Source organism: Malus domestica, chromosome 14 (assembly GCF_042453785.1).
Source record: "Malus domestica chromosome 14, GDT2T_hap1".
NCBI lineage: Eukaryota > Viridiplantae > Streptophyta > Magnoliopsida > Rosales > Rosaceae > Malus > Malus domestica.
In genome coordinates, this window is record NC_091674.1 from 7,820,771 (window position 1) to 7,843,971 (window position 23,201).

Sequence of the window (23,201 nt, forward strand, 5' to 3'; positions counted from 1 at the left end):
CGCTTCTAAAAAACTTGAGTTTCCGGGAAACAATAAGCAAGCCAAATAGTCAACTACACACACAAGTACAGAGTCTACAGACACAGTGTGACTAATAAGGAAGTACTTTGATGTAATAAAAGGTTGATTAAAATGAAGTAATATTACAATACATCAACACGACAATTTACATCAGCCGGAACAAAATACAAGCAATTGAGAAACAACAAAAGATTAGACAATGAAACAAAGACAAACAGAGAAAATAAGGGGCAGCGGCTTTGAAGACGGCAGCCCTGTTTCTATTCAAAACAAACATTTTGAACATGAGAAATCTTTGGCCAATCTTCTCCTGTGTTGCGCTGGCATCTCCTCTCCAGATCAGGACACTTTGTGATTCTAAGTTCTGTTAAGGCAGGGAGGCAGTGCATCTCCTCTGGCAAAGACAACAGTTTGGGACATGATCTGAGCCCAACCCTTCTAAGCGATTTGAAACTCGTCAACCACCCAGGTAATGCCTCCAAATTCTCACAATCTTCTATACCCAAGTCTTGTAGTGTGTTTGTGGCTCCTTGAAACCATTCAGGCAATGCCACCATTCGTGGTACTCCTACAATCCACAATTTTTGGAGACTTAGTGGAATTCCTTGATAGTTTTCCATCACCAAACCAAGTTGTTTACAATTGGCTATGATCAGAGTGCGTAATGACAGAAGATAACTCGTATCACGCGGCAAACACGTTAGATTACTACAATCCTGAATACAAAGATATCGAAGTGATGTCAAGCATCCCACTCCATTCTCTGGAAAGCTTGATTGTTTTGTGGTAAATTCGAGGCATCTAAGGCTGATCAACTTGCTCATGTCTCCAGGCAACTCTTCAAGATTCACGCATCTACCGAGAGTCAGAGCTTGCAAGCTCTGCAGCTTACAAATTGAATTGGGTAGTGCGGTGATTCTTACATTTCCAGCCAAGTTCAGGCTTCTCAAATGCTTCAAAGAACCAATGGAACTCGGCAACAATTCCCAAGATGCATTGACTAATCCAAGGCACCGCAGATATTTGAATCTTGAAATGCAGGTGCTGAGGAAGGATTCATCAATGTCTTTACAATCCACTACTCCTATGGTCCGCACTTTGTTCAACTTTTGCAAGGTTGTTGAAACATTTTGGCCACTTTCCAAAAATAAGAGATGTCTAACATTTTCAGTGACGCCTTTGGTCCCTGCAGAGCCTACTATCAAACTCTCACCTTGTCCGACTGATTGTACAAGGTCATGGATGAGATCATGCATATCAAATTCATAGAAGAAGGCGTAATCCTTAACATTTTGAAAGAAAGATCTGTCCCATAACTCTTTGAAATATAGCTCACCAACATCTTCCAACTCCATATCCCCATGTTCACGAGATTCAAGGATTCCATGTGCCATCCAATTATTGATTAATTCCCTGCTATCAAATTTAGTGTAATTCTTTGGAAGAGTTGAACAGCAAACAAGGCAATGCTTCAAATGAGAGGGCAATTGAGTATAACTCACTCTCAAAGCAGGTAGAATGTGACCAGCTCCATCTCGTTCTAGTTCCCATATCTCAGAATCTCTAATCAATCTCCATTGACGCTCATCGGTCTTTGAGTAAAGTTGACTCCCTAAGGTTTTCACAGCTAAGGGAACCCCTCTGCACTTTCTTACAATATCTTCTCCCATTTCATAGAGGCTTGGATGTTGTCTTTCTTGTCCTTCTTCAAATGCACACTTCACAAACAACTTCATACAATCCTCAAAAGAGAGAACTTCTAAATTTATGTATGTTCCAACTGTGCCCATGATTGAAGCAATTGAGATATTCCGTGTTGTCACCAAAATCTTAGATCCTATCTTGGCCCCCTCTACCAACAAATCTCTCAACTCGCTCCATTTGATACGATCTTCATTCCACAGATCATCCAGGACAAGCAGAAATTTTTTATCCTTTAAAGCATCTCGTAGTTGTGCTTGCAACTGATCCAGAGACAGCCCTTCACTGATCTGTGTACCTAATGCAGAGCCAAGGATCTCTTTTGTCAAGCTAGTAACATCAAAGTCCACTGACACATGCTGCCACATTCTTAAGTCAAAACTTCCAACGACTCTCTGATCATTGTACACCGACTGGGCAAGGGTGGTCTTCCCTAAACCTCCAAATCCCACTATAGGAATAACAGATACATTCCCATTATCCCCACCTTGATGATCATCGCCTTGTTGCATTAGAAGATCTACAACTGTATTTTTCTCCGTGTCTCTACCAATAACCTCCGAAGCACGGACAAATGAGTGGGTCGTATTCCTATTCTCCCTCAGATGATCACCGAGTTGTGGGTGATGATGAAATGGTCGAAGATCAGCAAAATTCTTATCTTCTTTAAGCTCTTGTAACCTCGCTCGTATTTCCTTAATTCCATGACCCACTCGCAAGTCGAATGCAACTGGATTAGAGCGGGAAAAGAAACGGCGTACCTTTCTACTTATGCCACTGCCATGAACCACTTGCCTTCGCAAAGCTTCGCACTCAAACTCGTCCAACAGATCCTCCGCATCAAGGAACACATCCTTAAGTTCTCGTAGCCAACTGCTTAGATCATCGTTACGTGCTTGCTTCTCTTCGGCATCCAAGAGCACGTCTTTGATTGTGGACATGGTGCGTCGAAGGTTTTGCAGATCTGCTTTAACACCCCACGCCAAGCAAATCTCCTCAGAAGCAATGGAGCTGAGCCTTTCAATGAGTTTGGCTGCCAACGGAAAAGCAAGCTCGGTGGTCATCTTCTTTCTTTGTTTCTTTCTTCCTTGATAGAAACTGCAGTTCCTTCTGTTGAAAAGATATTTTCATTGGTTGAATAATTATGACAGTGCACAGGTATATATATAGCCACAGCCTCATTACATCAGTGCCCTTATCTTCTACAACTAATTACACAATTACCACAACTAACTATTTACTGTTATAACAATCTAGTGACTGGTTTATATGTCTCAATACACCCCCTCAAGCAGCTTCGGATCGACTGAGGAACCAAGAGGAAGCTTGGATTTGAGATAGCCGAATCGATTTTTGGAAAAAAAAAAGAATGTGGAGCATGTGAAAAGTATTTTACATAAATATTTAATTTCTTGCCATTTAATACTACGGTCTAATAGTATTCATCTTCACATATAAATGAGAGGTTTTAGGTTAAGTTCTCGCAAAAAACGATTTTGAAACACATCATTGTTAATTTATTGTGAGGCAACCAAAGCTACTCCTATCCCCTTAGTGTATTAATATCGTTTGTTAAAATAAAAAATTTAATTTCTTTTCTAGTTAACCAAAGAAAAATATAAATAAAAACATAAATAAAAAGAAGGGTGCAAAAGGAAAAAAAATATTAACCTTGTAATAAAAAGGAAAAGAAATAATAAAAGGAAGGGTACAGTCGTAGCAGCAAAATCTTTTTCTTCACTCACTCACTACCGCCTTGAGTCCAGTCAGTGTTTACCGATATGGTCACTCCTCCTCCGGCGACTATTTCTCACAGTCTCCGGCTGCACTAACGTTTAACACCCCCTCGAACCCCCACTCTCTCTTCCACTCTCTCTCACGTTGCTTCTGTAGAATCACTTTTTCAATAAGCAGCTTCTTCCCAACCCCTCTCCATCTCAAAACTGCAGCCCGCCCGACTTTTCTCGCTCGTGCCGCCGTTTCTCTTTAGCCTTCGCCCATTCGCCTCACATTTCTTCGGTAAGTTTTTATTCTCTTCACTTTTTCTTGTGCCGCCGCTTCTCTTTACAGACTCTCAATTTTGTGCTTTATTTTTATTTTTATTTTTTACATTTTTTTATGGTCCAATGTGGTGGTTTAAGTTGGGAATTTGATTTGCGGGTTTCGAATTAAGGTTTGTAATTAGGTTCTACTGGAAGTGTTGTGTTTGTTGAGTTGTTATATGAACCGCCACTTCTAGTTCTCTTTTATCCTCTGCTTTTAGGCCCCTACATTTTCATCTCTTCAACTTTTCAAGAACGACCCATTATTTATCTGCCCTTTTTTTTCAGGAAGAAAAAGCGTCTCTTGAAAAGCTTTAAAGAAAAAGCAGAAGAAGGAAAGCAAATTTGACAAACTGGTTAGTAGTGTGGTACTCACTGTCAATGCTTAAAGTTTCAATTTTTAGCGTCCTGGGTTCTCCCCCCTCCCTTGGTGTAAATATTAAAGTAGTAACATCGCTTGTATTCAAATCTCACTAATTCATAGTGTAAATGAGAAAAAAAGTCATTTCATGTTTGCTCAAGCTGCTTCCAATCTATGGTTTTAATCCAAAAAAAGAAGCTTTTTCCAATAATGGGGTGTTTCAGTTTCTTGTTTATTTTGTGACTTTGTAGATTTTCTATATATTTATCAGCTATTAATCTTCAATGATGATTTGCCTGCAAATAGACCTGACATTTTGGATCCGATCCGTTAACCCGACTCGATTCGATCCGACCAGTTAATATTAGTATTCGGATGGATTTTTAACGGGTAGGGTCGTTAACGGATGAATCCGTTAAATAACAGGTCATTTTGAATCAACCCGTTAGTTGATGATGTTTTAGTAATTTAAATAAAGTCTTAACAACAAAAAATAAATTCTATGCAAAAAAAAATAATAATAATTGTTAATAGGTGAAACGAATGACCCTTTAGCTTAACGGGTCGAATTCGGATAATCCGTTAACTTAACGGGTCAGATTGAACCTGATTCAAATTCAATAAACCCGACCTGTTTACAGATCTACCTGCAATATCGTTGTCCCAGAGTGTTGAACTTTCAAGCTCCTGTAAGTGATTGCCTTGCCTAAACAGTCCACACTGTACCCAATTGGGTTAGTTTTGGGTCCCATTCATCCACTTGAGTCTATTCAACACCCACTTTATAATCCCTTAAATATCCAAAATTTTACTCCCTTTACAGCTCCTTTTTTTGTCACTTGCTTCCTCCATTTTCAGTCGTAGGCTGCCTCATTCGGTCAGTCAAATCTCTGTTTGATATTCAAAATTCTGAATGCTCACATGACAATTTTACAATGTTCCAAATATATATAATGGGATGCTTCTGAGATGATCATGGGGGCATTCCACCGGCTTGTTAAATTTCTGGGGTTTTAACTGCCTTTTCAGGTACCAAGTTCTGAATATTGCATATATTCCTTCTTGACTTGTATGAAATTTATGTTGACTGTTATTTCCTTGAGTTCATCGTAAATTTTTTGGAACTTCAATTTTCTGTTGGCCTAAAAACAGTGTTTTTTCAATTTTTGTTTGTTTTTATTTATTTTTTATTTGGGCTATGAGTTGCCTTGATTCTTGCCATTTTTACTTTTCAGTGTTGTTCATGAAAAATGTTGCCTTGAATTCATTAACTTTGGTACGCAAACATGATTTACACTTAAAGGAGGTCATAGTACTGATTATTTGTTTTTGTAGGATCTATAAGCATATTCAGATATGCCTGAACTGGTCGAGCATCTCCGTAAATCGCGTCTCCTGCTGTGTATCTTTGTTGCATTCCTGTTAAATACTCTTGCGACTTCAGATATTCCCTTGGGTTCCAAAATTTCTGTAGCCGATAAAACCATATGGATCTCTCCAAATGGTGATTTTGCATTTGGATTTTTTAACCGTTCAGACCAGCCAAACTATAGTTTCGGGATCCGTCTCATTTCGAAGTCTTTTCCTCTTGACCAACAACTTTTGGTATGGAGTGCTGCAGCTGATCTTATTATTGGTAACAATTCTTATGCCCAGCTGACCCAGGATGGCGAACTAGTTTTATTCGATTCCTTGAAGGGTGTCACTGCATGGACCAGTAAAACAAGGCAATTATCAGTTGTTTCTGCTGCTCTTAATGACAATGGAAATCTTGTTCTATTGAATCAAGAGAAACATATTGTTTGGCAAAGTTTTGATACTCCATCTGACATACTTCTTCCTGGACAGAGCTTCTCTACATTGCAAACACTTCGAGCTGCAAGCAAGAATTGTGTGTCCAGTTACTACACTCTTTTTATGAGTGCTTCTAGTCAGTTGCAACTTCAATGGGAAAGCCATGTCACCTACTGGAGAAGTGGAAGCCTTTCTAGTTCAAACCTCAGTGCTTTCATCACTTCTGATGGAGCCCTACAACTCCGCGACCAAAGCTTGAAACCTGTGTGGTCACTGTACAGTCAAGATCACAATGACTCCATAAGCTACAGGTTTCTTAGGCTAGATGTTGATGGTAATCTCCGATTATACTCATGGGTAGAAGATTCAAAGTCATGGAGATCAGTCTGGCAGGCTGTTGAGAACCAGTGTGATGTCTTTGCAACCTGTGGCCAACGTGGTATCTGTGTCTTCAATGAATCTGGGTCCCCTGATTGCGAATGTCCATTTAAGCAGCAGACAAATGAGTCCACTTCCAGATGTTTTATTCCAAATAATCGCTGTTCTTTTGGTTCCAACATGCTTCATTATAAGCATACTTTCCTACATGGAATGTACCCACCAACTGATGATGTAGTTGCCAAAGTTAGTCTAGAGGAATGCAAAAGCTTGTGTCAGAATGACCTGGCTTGTACAGCTGCAACATTTTCAAATGATGGAACTGCACGATGCTTAATTAAGAGAACACCGTATGTTACTGGCTATTCAGACCCCTCACTGAGTTCAGTATCTTACGCAAAGATGTGTGCTGATCCATTAGCTGTAAACCCCAATCTCTCGTTGTCTTCCCCTCCTCCACTCAATCGGTCTCATAAGTTTTGTTTCCCTTGCCTAATTGGAGCAGCGGCAGGAATGTTCATTGTATTTATTTTAGTTCAACTGGCACTTGGTTTCTGGTTCTACAGAAGAAGAATTTCGGTTAGGAAGAAAGCTGCTTTTGCTCATACCAGCCCAAACTCAAACGGCTTGATAGTGTTATCCTTCTCTGAAATAGAGGATCTTACAGAGAACTTCAAATATCAGATTGGGCCAAAGATGTTCAAAGGCGTTCTTCCAAATAGAAAACCAGTTGCTATCAAAGATGTGGATGCAAGTGTAGAAGACAGAAAATACCGGGGTGTAGTTACAAAGATAGGTAACATTCATCACAAAAGCCTTGTAAAGCTGCAGGGCTACTGTTGTGAGGTAGATCACAAATTTCTGGTCTATGAATATGTCAAGAATGGTTCTCTGGAGAAGTATATAGAAGATCTTAAATTGTGTAAGAAGCTGACTTGGGGGAAGAGATTTGATATATGCTTAAGTGTCGGAAGGGCCGTCTGTTATCTACACACAAGCTGTAGGGAATTTATGAGCCATGGGAATTTGAAATGTGAGAATGTTGTACTTGATGAAAATTTAGAGGCCAAGGTGACTGAATTTGGACTTGGGAACATAGTCAGCAAGGTATCATGCTCTTCATGCTCATCTGCTGAGAGAGATGTGGAGGACTTTGGTAAGATGGTGTTAGTATTAGTAAGTGGCTGTCGAGTTGGGGACCTTTGTAAGTGGGCATACAAAGAGTGGCTGCAAGGGCATCCAGAGAATGTGATAGACAGGAAAATAATTGGCGGGTTTATTCCACAAGAGCTGGAACGTGCTTTAAGAATTGCATTTTGGTGTGTCCAAATTGATGAACGTAGAAGACCTCCAATGAGAGAGGTGGTTAAGGTGTTGGAGGGCACCTTGAGCGTTGATCCACCACCACCCCCTTTTTCTTGTCAATGGCCACGAGATGACAAAGAGGAGCCATAGAATCCAGCTATATGGAAGATATTTTATTATATTTTAGAAATATCTTCAAGAGTTTTAAGCTGTGCATAGTAGGACTAACAACACAATGACAATTTAGCCTTGTGTTCTTGTCTTTGAGATAGTCCTAGCAAGAGATTTACCCCCTATCGGAGCTTTGGCTTTATGAAATGCCATTTTTCCATTTAACTTTTGAATTTTGTGTCTAACGTTGAAATGAATTTTACATTTATGCCCTCTCTTTTTCTTGGCATAGAAGAATAATTACGACACTAATGAAGTCCCTGCTCTCTTCCAAGTTGCCAAATCCAGTTTTCTTAGGTATGTATTCTCATTTCATTTTCATCATTACATGGCCTAAAGATCTGGCAGTTTTGTATTTTGGTTATGAGAGGGGTTTGCTTTTCTTGTTATTGTTAATGAAAAAACTGTTGTAACTTGCTTGAATTTCTAAGGCTAAAAGTTGTGGACTTTGTTGGATTTCTTTTGTCAAATTGTTGCTTTCCCGATGTTTTAGTTGATTGGATTTGTAGCTTTCCTTCCCTTTGGATAAAAAGGAGAAAAAGGGAGGCCAAAAACTGACATCCTTTGATTGTCTCCGGTGGTGGAGTTGGTAGGATTTGCTGAAGTTGTAGAAGGTGTGAAGTGTTTCGTATACTTGCTTGAGATGGTAGTCATCAACTCCCTGACCCAATATTTGGCTCAAAGCAAGAACTATTACTATGTGTTGGATACGTGAATATAGTGTGACCTTGTATTTACTCCAATGTTATCCCTGGTTGTTGTGCTTTGACATTTGCTTTGATTTTTCCCTTTTGATTGAGAGCTTCCTTGGCTATATGCCCCAGTTTATCGGTCGCTTAAGACAACGTTTCTTGAGCAACTTTACCACTTTGGAATGGAAATGTTTCTTTGATATGGGGAATTTGGCAAATTTGTCCATTTCATTATCAGACCCTCACCCTGTTCCATTCAAAATAAACATTTGGAACATGAGAAATCTTTGGCCAATCTTCTCCTGTATCGTGCTGGCATCTCCTCTCCAGATCAGGACACTTTATGATTCTAAGTTTTGTTAAGGCAGTGAGGCGATTCATCTCCTCTGGCAAAGACAACAGTTTGGGACATGATCTGAGGCCAAGCATTTTAAGCGATGTGAAACTCGTCAACCACCCAGGTAATGCCTCCAAATTCTCCCAATCTAATATAGACTTGACTTGTAGTGTGTGTTGTGGCTCCTTGAAACCATTCTGTTGTTTGCCCTAATTTAATTTTTACACGAAGGGAAAGCAGATGGAGGAGATAGATCAAAGACAGGTTTGTGCTCGAAAATGTGTCTCGCCCCTCTCACATGACACCACTTAACAGAAAGTTTGATGAAGTTTTTTAAATATAAAGGTAAGGAGTTATTTGGTTGTCTTGTACTAGTTAAAGTGATAAATGGGCAAGAAAAATAGTTAAGGGGTGACTAGCAGCCTTGTGATAGTTCCGTGAGGGGTGGATTTATTTTTTCCTGGGTTTTGTAAACTTGTGCACATGGGACTGTACACAACCTTGATGGTTACTTTCAGATCCATGCCAAAATATGTGGTGACAGGAACAGGAGTTGATGTGACCAATGCATTTTTTTTCCCAGATTCCTTAATGTATGGTAATTCTCTTGTCAGCTGGACCTAGTATTTATAAAGCCTATCTTTTTTCCGTCTTCCGGCTGAGTTGCTGCATCGCATTTGGGATTAGTTCATTCCGTTTCCAGCTGCATTTTCCTTTTTCTTTGGTGCTTCTGAGAATTGGGTTTCGCCTTCAAGATTGTATAAAGCATTGCATCTTTAACTTGAATGACAAGCAACAAACTTTTCACTCTGTGCAAGTCTTCGGGGCTTGAAAATCAAGAAGTTGATTATTGTTTAGTGAAGCTTTCGATTGATTATTGTTTAGTGAAGCTTTCGATCTGCTTAATTAAAGCTTGTGGTCAGGTTGTGTCGTATGGTTAGCTGAAATCTAACAGGGAAGCCCCTTTGTGAGTGGGCATACAAAGAGTGGCTGCAAGGGCATCCAGAGAATGTGGTAGACAGAAAAATAATTGGTGGGTTTATTCCACAAGAGCTTGAACGTGCTTTAAGAATTGCATTTTGGTGTGTCCAAATTGATGAACGTAGAAGACCTCCAATGAGAGAGGTGGTTAAGGTATTGGATAGCACCTTGAGCGTTGATCCACCACCACCCCCTTTTTCTTGTCAAGGGCCACGGGATGACGAAGAGGAGCCATAGAATCCGGCTATATGGAAGATATTTTATTTTATTTTTGAAATATCCTCAAGAGTTTTACGCTGTGCATAGTAGGACTAACAACACAGTGACAATTTAGCCTTGTGTTCTCTTCTTTGAGATAGTCCTAACAAGATATTTCCCCCCTCGGACTTGACTATAATGAAATGCCATTTTACCATTTAACTTTTGAATTTTGTGTTTAACGTTGAAATGTATTTTACATTTGTGCCCTCTTTTTTTCTCTGCATATAAGAATAATCACAACACTAATGAAGTCCCTGCTCTCTTCCAAGTAGCCAAATCCAGTTTTCTCAGGTATGAATTCTCATTTCATTTTCATTATTACATGGCCTAAAGATCTGGCAGTTTTGTATTTTGGTTATGACTTATGAGAGGGGTTTACTTTTCTTGTTTATTGTTAATGAAAGTACTGTTGTAACTTGCTTGAATTTCTTTTGTCAAATTGTTGCTTTCCCCATGTTTTAGTTGATTGAATTTCTCGCTTTGCTTCCCTTTGGATGAAAAGGAGAAAAAGGGAGGCCAAAAACTGACATCCTTTGATTGTCCCTGGTGGTGGAGTTGGTTGGATTTGCCGAAGTTGTAGTAGTTGTGAAGTTTTTCGTATTCTTGCTGGAGATGTTAATCATCAACTCCCTGACCCAATATTTGACTCAAAGCAAGAACTATTACTATGTATTGGATACGTAAATACAGTTTGATTTGTATTTACTCCAATGTTATACCTGATTGTTGTGCTTTTAGATTTGCTTTCATTTGTCCCTTATGATTGAGAGCTTCCGTGACTATATTGCCCAGTTTATCGGTCGCTTAAGACAACGTTTCTTGAGCAACTTTACCACTTTGGAATGAAAATGTTTCTTTGATATGGGGATTTGGCAAATTTGACCATATCATTAGCAGACCCTCACCCTGTTCTATTCAAAATAAACATTTGGAACATGAGAAATCTTTGGCCAATCTTCTCCTGTGTCGCGCTGGCATCTCCTCTCCAGATCAGGACACTTTCTAATTCTAAGTTTTGTTAAGGCAGTGAGGCGGTGCCATCTCCTCTGGCAAAGACAACAGTTTGGGACATGATCTGAGGCCAAGCATTTTAAGCGATGTGAAACTCGTCAACCACCAGGTAATGCCTCTTCTCATAATCTATAATAGACAAGACTTGTAGTGTGTTTGTGCTCCTTGAAACCATTCTGTTAATTGTTGCCCTAATTCGACTTTTACACGAAGGGAAAGCAGATGGAGGAGATAGATCAAAGACAGGTTTTCGCTCGAAAATGTGTCTGATTCTTGTTTTTAGGATTGTCACTTCTTGAAAAAGTAATAAATGTGTGGAGCTCTCTTTATTTCTTTTTCTTGCCATCAGGAGGGTAACTCCAATATAATTTGTTCATGTTGTAATGTCAGATAAGATTAAAACTGAGTCTCATATGTGATTTCCTTCTAAGTAGCTGGATGGTGCATAACATGCCCGTGTTCAGGTTCATGCCAAGCTCACGCTTCGTTAGGCCGATTGTTTTATGCGATCAAGAGGGTGATGCCAATCGCTCTTTTTGTAATGTCAGATAAGATTGAAAACTGAGCCTCATTTGTGATTTAAGAAATTTGTTCGATTTCTAGAATGTAGCTGAAAGGTGCATATCATGCTTCTTTTGGTCGATTGTTATAACTTCTAAATTAATTTGTTCTGGCATTGGAATTCTAAAAGCTATTTGCCAAGTGAGGTGGTGAGTAATGCACCACAGAAGTAAATTTATTTTTTCGTGGGTTTTGTAAACTTGTGCAGATGGGACTGTACACAACCTGGATGGTTACTTTCAGATCCGTGCTAAAGATGCGGTGACAGGAACAGGAGTTGATTTGACCAATGCAGTTTTTACTCAAAAGCTTGGTGTGGTCATGACAGAAAATCAGCTGGAGTAGTTTTTTTCCCAGATTCCTTAATGTCCGGTAATTCTGTTGTCAGCTGGACCTAGTATATATAAAGCCTATCTTTTTCCGGCTTCCGACTGAGTTGCTGCATCGCATTTGGGATTAGTTCATTCCATTTCCAGCTGCATTTTCCTTTCTCTTTGGTGCTTCTGAGAATTGGGTTTCGCCTGAAAGATTGTAGAGAGAATTGCATCTTTAACTTGAATGACAAGTAACAAACTTTTCACTCTGTGCAGGTCTTCAGGTCTTCAGCTCGTGCCGTATGGTTAGCCAGAATCTAACAGGGAAGCCCCCTCCGCCATGGCCAAGCTTTAACTGCTAGTTGTGACAATGGAACGGCTTTGTATGTGCCTAATTAAACGCTGAATTCCTCTGATAGTTTTACCTAGTTTGATGACGGTGAAAACACCAACCGTCGGAGTTACTAGATTGGAGAATACCGCTTCTAAAAAACTTGAGTTTCTGAGAACAAATAAGTAGAGACACACAATGTGACTGATAAGGAAGGATTTTGATTTAAATTGAGTAATATTACAATAAGTAGACACACAACGAGAAAAAGTTGGACAATATAAAAACAAACACAGAGACATTGAGAGGCTGCCGGCATTAAAGACATCGCCCATGATTCTATTCAAAATAAACATTTGGAACATGGGAAATCTTTGGCCAATCTTCTCCTGTGTCGCGCTGGCATCTCCTCTCCAAATCAGGGCAATCTACAATCCAAACATCTGTTAAGGCAGTGAGGCGATGCATCTCCTCTGGCAAAGACAAAAGTTTGGGACATGAGTTGAGGATAAGCCTTCTAAGCGATGTGAAACTCCTCAGCCACCCAGGTAATGCCTCCAAGTTCTCACAATCTTCTATAACCAAGACTTGTAATGTGTTTGTGGCTCCTTGAAACCATTCAGGCAATGCCACCATTCGTGGTACTCCTATAATCCCCAATTTTTGGAGCCTTAGTGGAATTACCTGATAGTTTTCCATCACCAAATCAAGTTGTTTGCAATTGCCTATGATCAGAGTGCGTAATGACGCAAGATAGCTCGTATCACGCGGCAAACACATTAGATTACTGCACTCCCAGATGGAAAGAAATCGAAGTGATGTCAAGCATCCCACTCCATTCTCTGGAAAACTTGATTGTTTTGTGGTTAATTCAAGCCATCTGAGGCTGATCAAGTTTATCATGTCTCTAGGGAACTCTTCAAGATTCACGCATCCACAGAGATTCAGAGTTTGCAAGCTCTGCAGCTTACAAATTGAATTGGGTAGTGCGGTGATTCTTTCATTTGCAGTCAAGTCTAGGCTTCTCAAATGCTTCAAAGAAACAATGGAACTGGGCAACAATTCCCAAGATGCATTGGTTAACTTAAGCAGTCGCAGATATTTGAATCTTGAAATGCAAGTGCTGAGGAAGGATTCATCAATATTTTCACAACTCTCTAGTGCTATGGTCCGCACTTTATTCAACTTTTGCAAGGTTGTTGATACATTTTGGCCACTTTTCAAAATTGTTAGGTGTCTAACATTTTCAGAGATGCCTTTGGTCCCTGCAGAGTCTACTATCAAACTCTCACCTTGTGCGACTGATTGTACAAGGTCCTTGATGAGATCATGCATATCAAATCCATAGCCGAAAGTGTAATCTTTAACATTTTGAAAGAAAGATCTGTCCCATAACTCTTTGAAATATAGCTCACCAACATCTTCCCACTCCATATTCCCATGATCACGAGATTCAAGGAGTCCATGTGCCATCCAATGATTGATCAATTCGCTGCTATAAAATTTAATGTAATTCTTTGGAAGAATTGAACAGCAAACAAGGCATTGCTTCAAATGAGATTGCAAACAAGTCTTTGTAATTCTTTGCAATTGATTATAACTCAGTCTCAAAGCAGGTAGAATGTGACCGGCTCCATCTCGTTCTAATTCCCATATCTCAGAATCTCTAATCAATTTCCATTGACGCTCATCAGTCTTTGAGTAAAGTTGACTCCCTAAGGTTTTCACAGCTAAGGGAACCCCTCCGCACTTTCTTACAATATCTTTTCCCATTTCATACAGGCTTGGATGCTGTCTTTCTTGTCCTTCTTTAAATGCACACTTTACAAACAGAGACAAACAATCCTCAAAAGAGAGAACGTCTAAATTTATGTTTCCAACCGCCCCCATGATTGAAGCAACTGAGATATTCCGTGTCGTCACCAAAATCTTAGTTCCCACCTTGGCCCCCTCTATCAACAAATCTCTCAACTCGCTCCATTTGATACGATCTTCATTCCACACATCATCCAAGACAAGCAGAAATTTCTTCTCCCTTAAAGCGTCTCGTAGTTGTTCTTGCAACTGATCCATAGACAACCCTTCACTGATCTTTGTACCTAATGCCGAGCCAAGGATCTCTTTTGTCAATCTAGTAACATCAAACTCCACAGACACATGCTGCCACATTCTTAAGTCAAAACTCCCAACAACTCTTTGATCATTGTACACCAACTGGGCAAGGGTGGTCTTCCCTAAACCTCCTAATCCCACTATAGGAATAACAGAAACATTCCCATTATCCCCACCTTGATGATCATCGCCTTGTATTATTAGAAGATCAACAATTTTATTTTTTTCTGTTTCTCTACCAATAACCTCCGAAGCACGAACAAAGGAGTGGGTCGTATTCATGTTCTCCCTCACATGATCACCTAGATGAGGGTGATGATGAACAGTGCGAAGATCAGCAAAATTCTTATCATCTTTAAGCTTTTGTAACCTCTCTCTTATGTCCTTAATTCCATGGCCTACTCGTAAGCGGAATGCAACTGGATTAGAGCGGGAAAAGAAACGGCGTACCTTTCTAGTTGTGCCACTGCCACGAACCACTTGCGTTCGCAAAGCTTCACACTCAAACTCGTCCAACAGATCCTCCGCATCAAGGAACACATCTTTAAGTTGTCGTAGCCAACTGCGTAGGTCATTGTTACGTGCTTGCTTCTCTTCGGCATCCAAGAGCACGTCTCTGATTGTGGACATAGTGCGTCCAAGGTTCTGCAGATCCACTTTAACACCCCACGCCAAGCAAATCTCCTCAGAAGCAATGGAGGCGAGCTTTTCAACGAGTCTGCTTGCCAACGGAAATGCCAGGTTAGCCATCTTCTTTCTTTCTTACTTTCGTTCGTTCTTTCTTTCTTGATGAGGTGAGTGCAGGGGAATTGAGATGGTATGAATACTGATGATGATGCTTCCTTATGATAAGTAGTCTAATGGCCAAGCACATTATGAGTTCACCTAACTTTTTGATGATGATTTTTGGTAGACATGATGTTTGAGATCAAACATAAAAGATAAACGGTTGGATTGTTGAAATACATTATGAAGTGAACTCCACAAAAAATGTGTGTTTGGACCCGATTTTACACCATCGGCCCAAGCAATCGAGGCCGTTGAGAGAGCTAGCTCCTAACCGTTGGATGAATGATGAAAATAGTTTCGTTATTATGATCATTATCGTAATAATTATCATTCAGATTCATTTTCTTTTTACGACGGGATACGTGGGATTCTCATTACCTCCAATGAAGGCAACAACAATAGAGTTCGAATTAATGGAGGTTGTGTGATTATATCTTGCATACAAAACCGCGTGGAGCAATTCTACAAGGATGTAATGGGATGATCAGTATGATGAGTAACTGTTCAATATAAAACCATCCTCTGTAGCTCAAATCGAAAAATTGTCTTCATGAAAATTGTTCCTTAACGTGTGAACTACAACATACCCAAATTTGAGATCCATCGAAGTAGTACAACTCCAGACATTCAGGTATGATGAGTAACTGTTCATAATTTTTCTATTAACCCGTCAGACTTGTTGTGAGCCTCGAAACTCCATTTTCTCTTATTCAGATCAACATACTTTCTTCATCGAAGTTGTTCCTCATCATCTCTTCCATAACATATAAAAAATTCAGAACAAACTAACGGTTTAATATTTCCAGATCTTCGAAACACCGCAACAGCTTTGAAGCTTGCAGAAATCTGACCGTCATGTTTGGAGCTTCAACACTCTAACTTCCGTCGCTCAAATAGAAAATTTTCCTTCGTGAAAGTTGTTCATCTGCTCAAGAACTATAAGATGTCCAAAATTCAGCTCCACTGGAATTAGCTTCGCACTATCTTGATGAAGAGTGTGTGAAGCTTTTGTATGTTTTGGTGTTGAAATTTGGTATTGTAAGTGAAGTTTTGGTGGCACCATAAATTAATTTTGCTTCACACTATCTTGATGAAGATAGTGCGAAGCTTTTGAGATTGATATTTATCCTCCATTGATGAAGCTTTTGGTGGCACCATAAATTGATTTTGCTTCACACTATCTTGATGAAGATAGTGCGAAACTTTTGTGATTGATATTTGTCCTCCATTGATGAAGCTTTTGGTGGCACCATAAATTGATTTTGCTTCACACTATCTTGATGAAGATAGTGCGAAGCTTTTGAGATTGATATTTGTCCTCCATTGATGAAGCTTTTTTGAATTTCCTAATTTCCAATTTCTTCTTTTTTTTTTGTTTTGGAAAACTAGAAATTTGAAAATGTGGGAGAGACAACGTATACAAATTTTGCTTCCACACTGTTGAGCAAGAGATTGTGATGCAAGCCACATCTTGTAGTAGTCGAAGGTTTGGATGAACCATATAAATTGAATTTGCTTCGAACAGTCTTGATCAAGAGCGTGTGAAGCTTTCTATGAGTTGTAGTGTTTGCATTGTTACAGAGGAGAAATGTCTGAAGCAGATGCAAGAGGGCTGAAGAGCTTGATCTTCGTATACCATGCACTGAAGCCATTGTTGGCTTGCAATAAGACTTTGTTGATGACTATAGCTCTTGTTAAGCATAAGTGCTCCCCTAGTTGAGTTGTAAAGCTTGAAGGTTTTTGATTATTTGTGAATGCTAGGAGTTCACATGTACAAGTTGTACCACTCGTCTTCTGGTTAGTGGAATGAATGGTGGGTTGCTTTCATCACTTGGTTGGTGGTACGAATGTGAATTCCTTAATCGCCTTTCATCACATTTCATCACCTGGTTGGTGACATGAAGGAGAGTACGCGTTGTACATTTCATCACCTGGTTGGTGGCATGAAGGAGAGTACACGTTGTACATTTCATCACCTGGTTGGTGGCATGAAGATGAGTTCCTTCTTCACCTGATTAGTGATAAGGGTGGCAAGTTTCCAAATAATATCAGAGTACGGGTTGTACATTTCATCACCTAGTTGGTGGTACGAAGGTGAGTTCCTTCATCACCTAGTTGGTGAGAATAAGGGCAAGGTGTTGAGGCACATTGTGGCAAATGTCGAATGACACAAAGTGTGTTGAACCCTTTCGAAGCACAGTTGGCTTATGTATGGATGTGTTGAAATGTATGATGTTTATGCATGAATGTGTTGGAATGTATGATGTTTATGTATGAATGTATTGGAATGTATGAATGTGTTGGAATGTATGATGTAGATCCTTTGTATAGTCTTGTTGACACATACTTAGATTTTGTTTTGTATTGGAAACATTTGCGTTGAAGCTTCAACATTTGAGTGTTTCATTGCTCAGAATGGAAAAGAGTTTATGGCCGAGATGGCTAAATCACCTCTTTATTGAATTCATACCAAATGGTCTTTGTTACATAGGATGCCGAACGGCTGTAGCTTAACACTTGTACAATGTGAGTCTATTTGTAATAGTACTTTAAGTGGTCAACATTCCATGGATGGCCAAGGGTCTTGCCGTCGGAGTTTCTGAGCTTGTAGGAGCCAGGGCGGCTGATGCCGACGACCTCGAATGGTCCATCCCAGTTAGGACTGAGTGTTCCTTCACTCGGGACTCTATCACAGAGTAATCTTTTCTTCAGTACCCAGTCTCCCACTTTGAAAGAGCGAGGTTTGACCCTTGAGTCATAATAGTTGGAAATGCGCTGCTTGTAGGCGACATTCCTCAGGTGAGCCTGATTTCTGTGTTCCTCGACTAGATCCAGGTTGAGGGTGAGTTGTTTGTCGTTCTCACTTTGCATGTAGTTCTGGATTCGGTATGTTGCTTGCTCAAGCTCAACCGGGACAACTGCTTCTGTACCAAAAGCAAGTGAGAATGGAGTTTCTCCTGTGGAAGTCCGATATGAAGTGCGGTATGACCAAAGAACTTGGGGTATGAATTCTGGCCAACAACTTTTAGCTTTGTCCAAGCTAGTTTTCAGAGTGCGCTTGATTATTTTGTTAATGGCCTCGACTTGTCCATTAGACTGGGGATGGGCTGGAGAGGCAAAACATAAGTTGATGTTGAACTTAGAGCAGAACATCTTGAACTTCTTGTTGTCGAATTGCCGCCCATTGTCCGTGACTATCGCATTGGGAATGCCGAATCTGCAGAGGATGTTCTTCCATACGAAGTCTTCTATTTTTGCCTCAGTAATGGTTGCCAAGGGTTCTACTTCAGCCCACTTTGTGAAGTAGTTAACTGCAACGATTGCATAGCGGACCTTACCCTTCCCTGCAGGCATTGGGCCGATCAAATCAAGTCCCCATTGGGCGAAGGGCCAAGGGCTGATCATAGGAGTGAGCGGCTCGGGAGGGGAGTGAGGGATAGTTGCGTAACGTTGACACTTATCACACGAGCGAGATATTCTAATGGCATCTTGGTGGAGTGTTGGCCAATAGTATCTTTGGCGAAAAGTCTTGTGTGCTAGGGATCGAGACCCAGCATGATCTCCACAGACTCCTTCATGTATTTCCCGAAGGACAATTTCCGCCTCCGCAGGTGTAAGGCATCTTAGGTAGGGCAGGGTAAAACCGCGCTTGTAGAGTTGGTCATTAATGATCAGGTAGCGAGCAGACTTGTATCGAATCTGCTTAGCTTGGACTTTGTCATTTGGGAGGGTGCCATGGGCAAGGAATTTATAAATTGGGGTGATCCAACTATCTCCTTGTTGTAAATTGCACACTTCCGCGACCATGGTGCTTGGTGCTACCAACAATTCGACATGAATTTTTCTCCCAATCTTGTCTTCCACTGCCGAGGCGAGGCGGGCCAAAGCGTCTGCATGACTGTTTGCCGCTCGAGGAACTTGGGTGATCTGGTAGTGGAAGTGCTTGAGCAAAAGTCGTGTTTGCGCAAGATATGCTGCCATGGAGCTATCCTTAGCATCAAAGTTGTTCGTGACTTGGTTGACCACTAATTGGGAGTCACTGAAGATATCAATTTGTTTAACTCCAAGATGCTTGGCCAAACGTAAGCCTGCTAGAAGGGCTTCGTATTCGGCCTCGTTGTTCGATGCCTTGAATTTGAAACGAAGAGTGTATTCTATCGCCACTTTGTCAGGGATAGTGAGGACTAATCCTGCTCCGCAGCCCTGTTGGTTAGATGAGCCATCAACATACAGACTCTATGCTGGGGTTGTTGATTCTATCTTCTGAGCTTCCGATGGTAATGAAGCTATTGCTTCAGGTGTAGAAGCAATGTCAACAGGATATGTGAAGTCGGCGATGAAATCTGCTACTGCTTGACCCTTTTCGGCTGGTTTTGGTTGGTAGGAGATGTCAAACTCACCCAATGCTATCGCCCATTTGATCATTCACCCAGACGTGTCAGGACTCTGGAGTATCTGTCGAAGAGGGTGATTGGTAAGCACGATGATGACGTGTGCTTGGAAATAAAGGCGAAGTTTTCGAGCAGACATGACCAATGCTAGAGCTAATTTCTCAATGTTGGAGTATCGTGTCTCCGCATCTTGTAGGGCCTTGCTAGCATAGTAGACGGGCCGTTCGACACCACTGTCATTTCGAATAAGAACAGAACTGACTGCGGAAGCCGAAACCGATAGATAGATAATGAGAGTGTCACCAACTTCTGGTTTGGAGAGCAGAGGGGCTTTATTCATGTACTCTTTCAGGTTCCTGAATGCCTTGGCACATTCCTCTGTCCATGTAATGTACTTCTTATTTCCCTTGAGTGCTTTGAAGAAAGGAGCACATCTGTCTGTGGCCTTAGAGATGAATCTGGTTAAAGCTGCCACCTTGCCAGTAAGGCTTTAGATGTCTTTTGAAGTTACTGGCTCTTTCATGTCGAGGATTGCTTTGATCTTTTCGGGGTTAGCTTCAATGCCTCGTTGGCTAATCATGAAGCCTAAGAATTTGCCAGAGCCCACGCCGAAGGCACATTTGTTGGGGTTCAACCTCATTCGATACCTCTTTAGAATGGTGAAAGTTTCAGATAGGTTGGTGATGTGTTGGTCAGCATGTTTGCTCTTGACTAACATATCATCAACGTAAACTTCCATGCTTTTCCCAATCTGTTCGGCGAACATTGAATTGACTAGTCTCTAATAAGTTGCTCCTGCATTCTTTAGACCGAAGGGCATGACTTTGTAGCAATATAGTCCCCTGTCAGTAGTGAAGGCTGTGTGTTCTTGGTCTGAGGGGTTCATGAGGATTTGGTTGTATCCTGAATAAGCGTCCATGAAGCTCAAGAGCTCACACCCTGCCGTAGAGTCTATAAGTCTATCAATGAGAGGAAGAGGGAAACTATCCTTCGGGCATCCTTTGTTTAGGTCAGTGTAGTCGACACACATTCTCCACAAGACCTTTTGAAGCAGGAGACTTTCCTTGGTCGAATTTTTCTTAACAAGGACAACATTTGCTACCCATGTTGGGTAATTGACTTCACGGACGAAACCTATGTCCTTGAGTTTTTCAACTTCTGCTTTCATCGCCTCGTATCGTTCAACAATAAGATCTTCGCTTCTGTTTTACTGGTTTGGTCTTGGGATCAATACTCAAGTGGTGACAGATGATATCGGGAGAGATGCCCGGCATATCTTTATATGACCAAGCGAAGACCTCGGCGTTCTCTTGTAAAAATGAGATCAGCGACAACCGAAGGGGTGGTGGTGACAAAGTGGTGCCAATCTTCACCATGCGATCTGGATGGTCTTTGAAGATAGAGACATTCTTTAACTCTTCAGCGGGTTGTGCTTGCTGGGTGAATGAGTCATCTCGAGGGTCGTCGGGTTGACTGTTGCTATCATGAAAATCCGAGTTGGCTTCATCTTGATTGGTCTTTACTACCTGGTTATGTACAAAGAGGGTCTCCTTGGGGACATGCAGGTGTTATTGCTTAACTGAAGTGTTGTAACATGATCGAGCACTAAGTTGATCTCCCCTGATGTATCCATTGCCGAAAGGGGTTGGAAACTTCATCAACAACATATGTGTGGATACCATGGCCTTGAGATCATTGATGCATGTGCGCCCAAAGATGACATTGTATGCAGTCGGGCAATTGACCACTAGGAAGTTAGTGGTAATAGTAGCTGTGTAGGAGCCTGTACCAATGGTAAGGGGTAAGTGTATACTCCCTAAAGGTTGTACGATATCGCCAGAGAAGCTTATCAGAGGAGAAATCGAGCGATCGAGCAAGTGTTCAGCTACATTGAGTGCCTTGAAAGCTTCAGCAAACATGATATTGACTGAAGCACCTGTGTCTATCAGGATTCGTTTCACATCAAAATTTGCTATGTGAGCCTCCACGATCAGCGGGTCATTGTGAGGGTAGATGATACCTCTTTCTTCCTCAGGGTAGAAACATATTGGATCCTAGTTAGGCTTTTGATACTTGCCTCCCCTGATGTCTTCCACGTGAAACACTTGATGGCCAGGTCTTAAAGTTCGTTCACTGTTTTTCATGGCCCTATTGGAAGATTCAGACATGGGTGTGCCGCCGCTTATGGAATATATCACATTCACCTGGCGTTGGTTACGGTTATCCCTTGGAGGGTTAAGAAGGAACTGATCAATTTTTCCGTCACGTGCCAAAGCTTCAATATGATCACGGAGGATGATGCACTTCTCGCCATCATGGCCATTATACTCGTGGTAGCAACAAAACACGCCCGTGTTCTTCGTGGACTTGTAATCTGGCTGTCTTGGCTTTGGCTTTGGTATCAGGTGAGCTATACTGGGGTAGATAGACGCGCATGTAGCGTTCAAAGGTGTGTATGTCTCATACCTTGGGGTAGGGCCTGTCTTGGCACGTGATTGGTCCACTGCGTTGACTGCCTGGGGACGGGCGTTATTGTGACGATATCCTGAGTTATCGCGATAGTGCCCGTTATTCTTTTTATTAAAATGAGATTGGTGAGGATGGAAATTTTTCCTTTTGCCCTGGGATTGATATGTCTGCTGACTTGGCGAAGCATTAAATGAGGCAGGGGGTGTGCTGCTACCGTTTGGAAGGTTGAGGTCTTCTCATTTGGTTAGATCTGGCCTCCACTCCCTACTTGCTGATAAGGGGTGACTGTAGGGGGTTTCCCTTGATATGTCCTTGCCTCAGCGGAGGCATGGTTGTAAGCTTATGCTATCACCTCAGAGTAAGTCTTCCAAGTGTTGGCGTTGATCATGTACTTGAAGAAACAGTCACGTAAGCCTGCCGTGAAGGCCTTGAGGGCGGTCTTGTCATCTGCCTCAACGCAGCGAGAATACTCATGGCTGAAGCGGCCAGCATACTTTCGTAATGACTCGTCCGGCTTCTGGCGAATAATGTACAAGTCATCTGCGGAATGCAAGCGATCGGTCTGGAAGATGTGTTGAGAGACAAACAACTTCCTCAACTCTTCAAATGAGTCTACCGTCTCGGGTGGAAGACGGCAATACCAGTTTAAAGCTCCGCCAGAGAGGGTGGAGGGGAAGAGAAGGCACCGTTCTTCATCGGTGTGTCTCCGGTATACCATGGTGGAATCAAAGAGGTTAAGGTGTTCAATCGGGTCTTCCCTTCCAGTATAGAGTTGTAAGTCAAGCTTCTGCTTTGTCTTCGCTTGGAGGGGGGTGTTGAGGATCCTTTTTGTGAGGGGGCCAGGCCTGGGTTGGTTCCAGTCAGGTATCTCGGCTTGACGTTCAGCCTTCAACTTGTTTACTTCCTCCAGGAGCTGTAGGACGAGGGGGTCTTGAGTGGAGTCGTGCATCACTGAAGTTTTCTTCCGTAAGTCCCAATCGCCTCTTGGAAGTAGGAAAGTTTGATCAAGATAGCATGATTTTTCCTTGGACTCGTCACACTGACTCCTAGAGTGAGTATGTCGGAACATTTCCGAGTCCTCTGTACCTTCATGTTCTTCTGGGACTTGTTGCCCATTCCCTAGATTAACTGTTGGCTTGGGTCATGGGAGAGGACCGAGTCTTTCAGAAACTCTTGGGT

At 41.4% G+C, this 23,201-nt stretch overlaps 3 protein-coding genes across 4 annotated transcripts; 1 reads left to right on the forward strand and 2 right to left on the reverse strand.

The window, feature by feature from the left end:
* Positions 1–281: 281 nt before the first annotated feature.
* Positions 282–2,786, reverse strand: LOC103454399 (disease resistance protein RGA2-like). The gene has a single exon (XM_008393996.3). The coding sequence runs from the start codon at positions 2,784–2,786 to the stop codon at positions 282–284; it is 2,505 nt and encodes an 834-aa protein (XP_008392218.3).
* Positions 2,787–3,417: 631 nt separating this feature from the next.
* On the forward strand, positions 3,418–8,196 carry LOC103454392 (G-type lectin S-receptor-like serine/threonine-protein kinase SD3-1). Of its 2 annotated transcripts, XM_070812304.1 has the most exons (3): positions 3,418–3,741; positions 4,053–4,120; positions 5,461–8,196. In XM_070812304.1, the coding sequence occupies exon 3, from the start codon at positions 5,482–5,484 to the stop codon at positions 7,750–7,752; it is 2,271 nt and encodes a 756-aa protein (XP_070668405.1). In that variant the 5' UTR covers positions 3,418–3,741; positions 4,053–4,120; positions 5,461–5,481; the 3' UTR covers positions 7,753–8,196. The 2 variants fall into 2 exon arrangements, with proteins under 2 accessions (XP_070668405.1, XP_070668406.1); XM_070812305.1 differs by lacking the exons at positions 3,418–3,741; positions 4,053–4,120 and adding an exon at positions 4,929–5,154.
* Positions 8,197–12,600: 4,404 nt separating this feature from the next.
* LOC103454398 (putative disease resistance protein RGA1) lies at positions 12,601–15,123 on the reverse strand. Its single transcript, XM_070811691.1, has one exon. It carries the CDS (start codon positions 15,121–15,123, stop codon positions 12,601–12,603), a length of 2,523 nt encoding a protein of 840 aa, XP_070667792.1.
* Between the last annotated feature and the right edge of the window lie 8,078 nt (positions 15,124–23,201).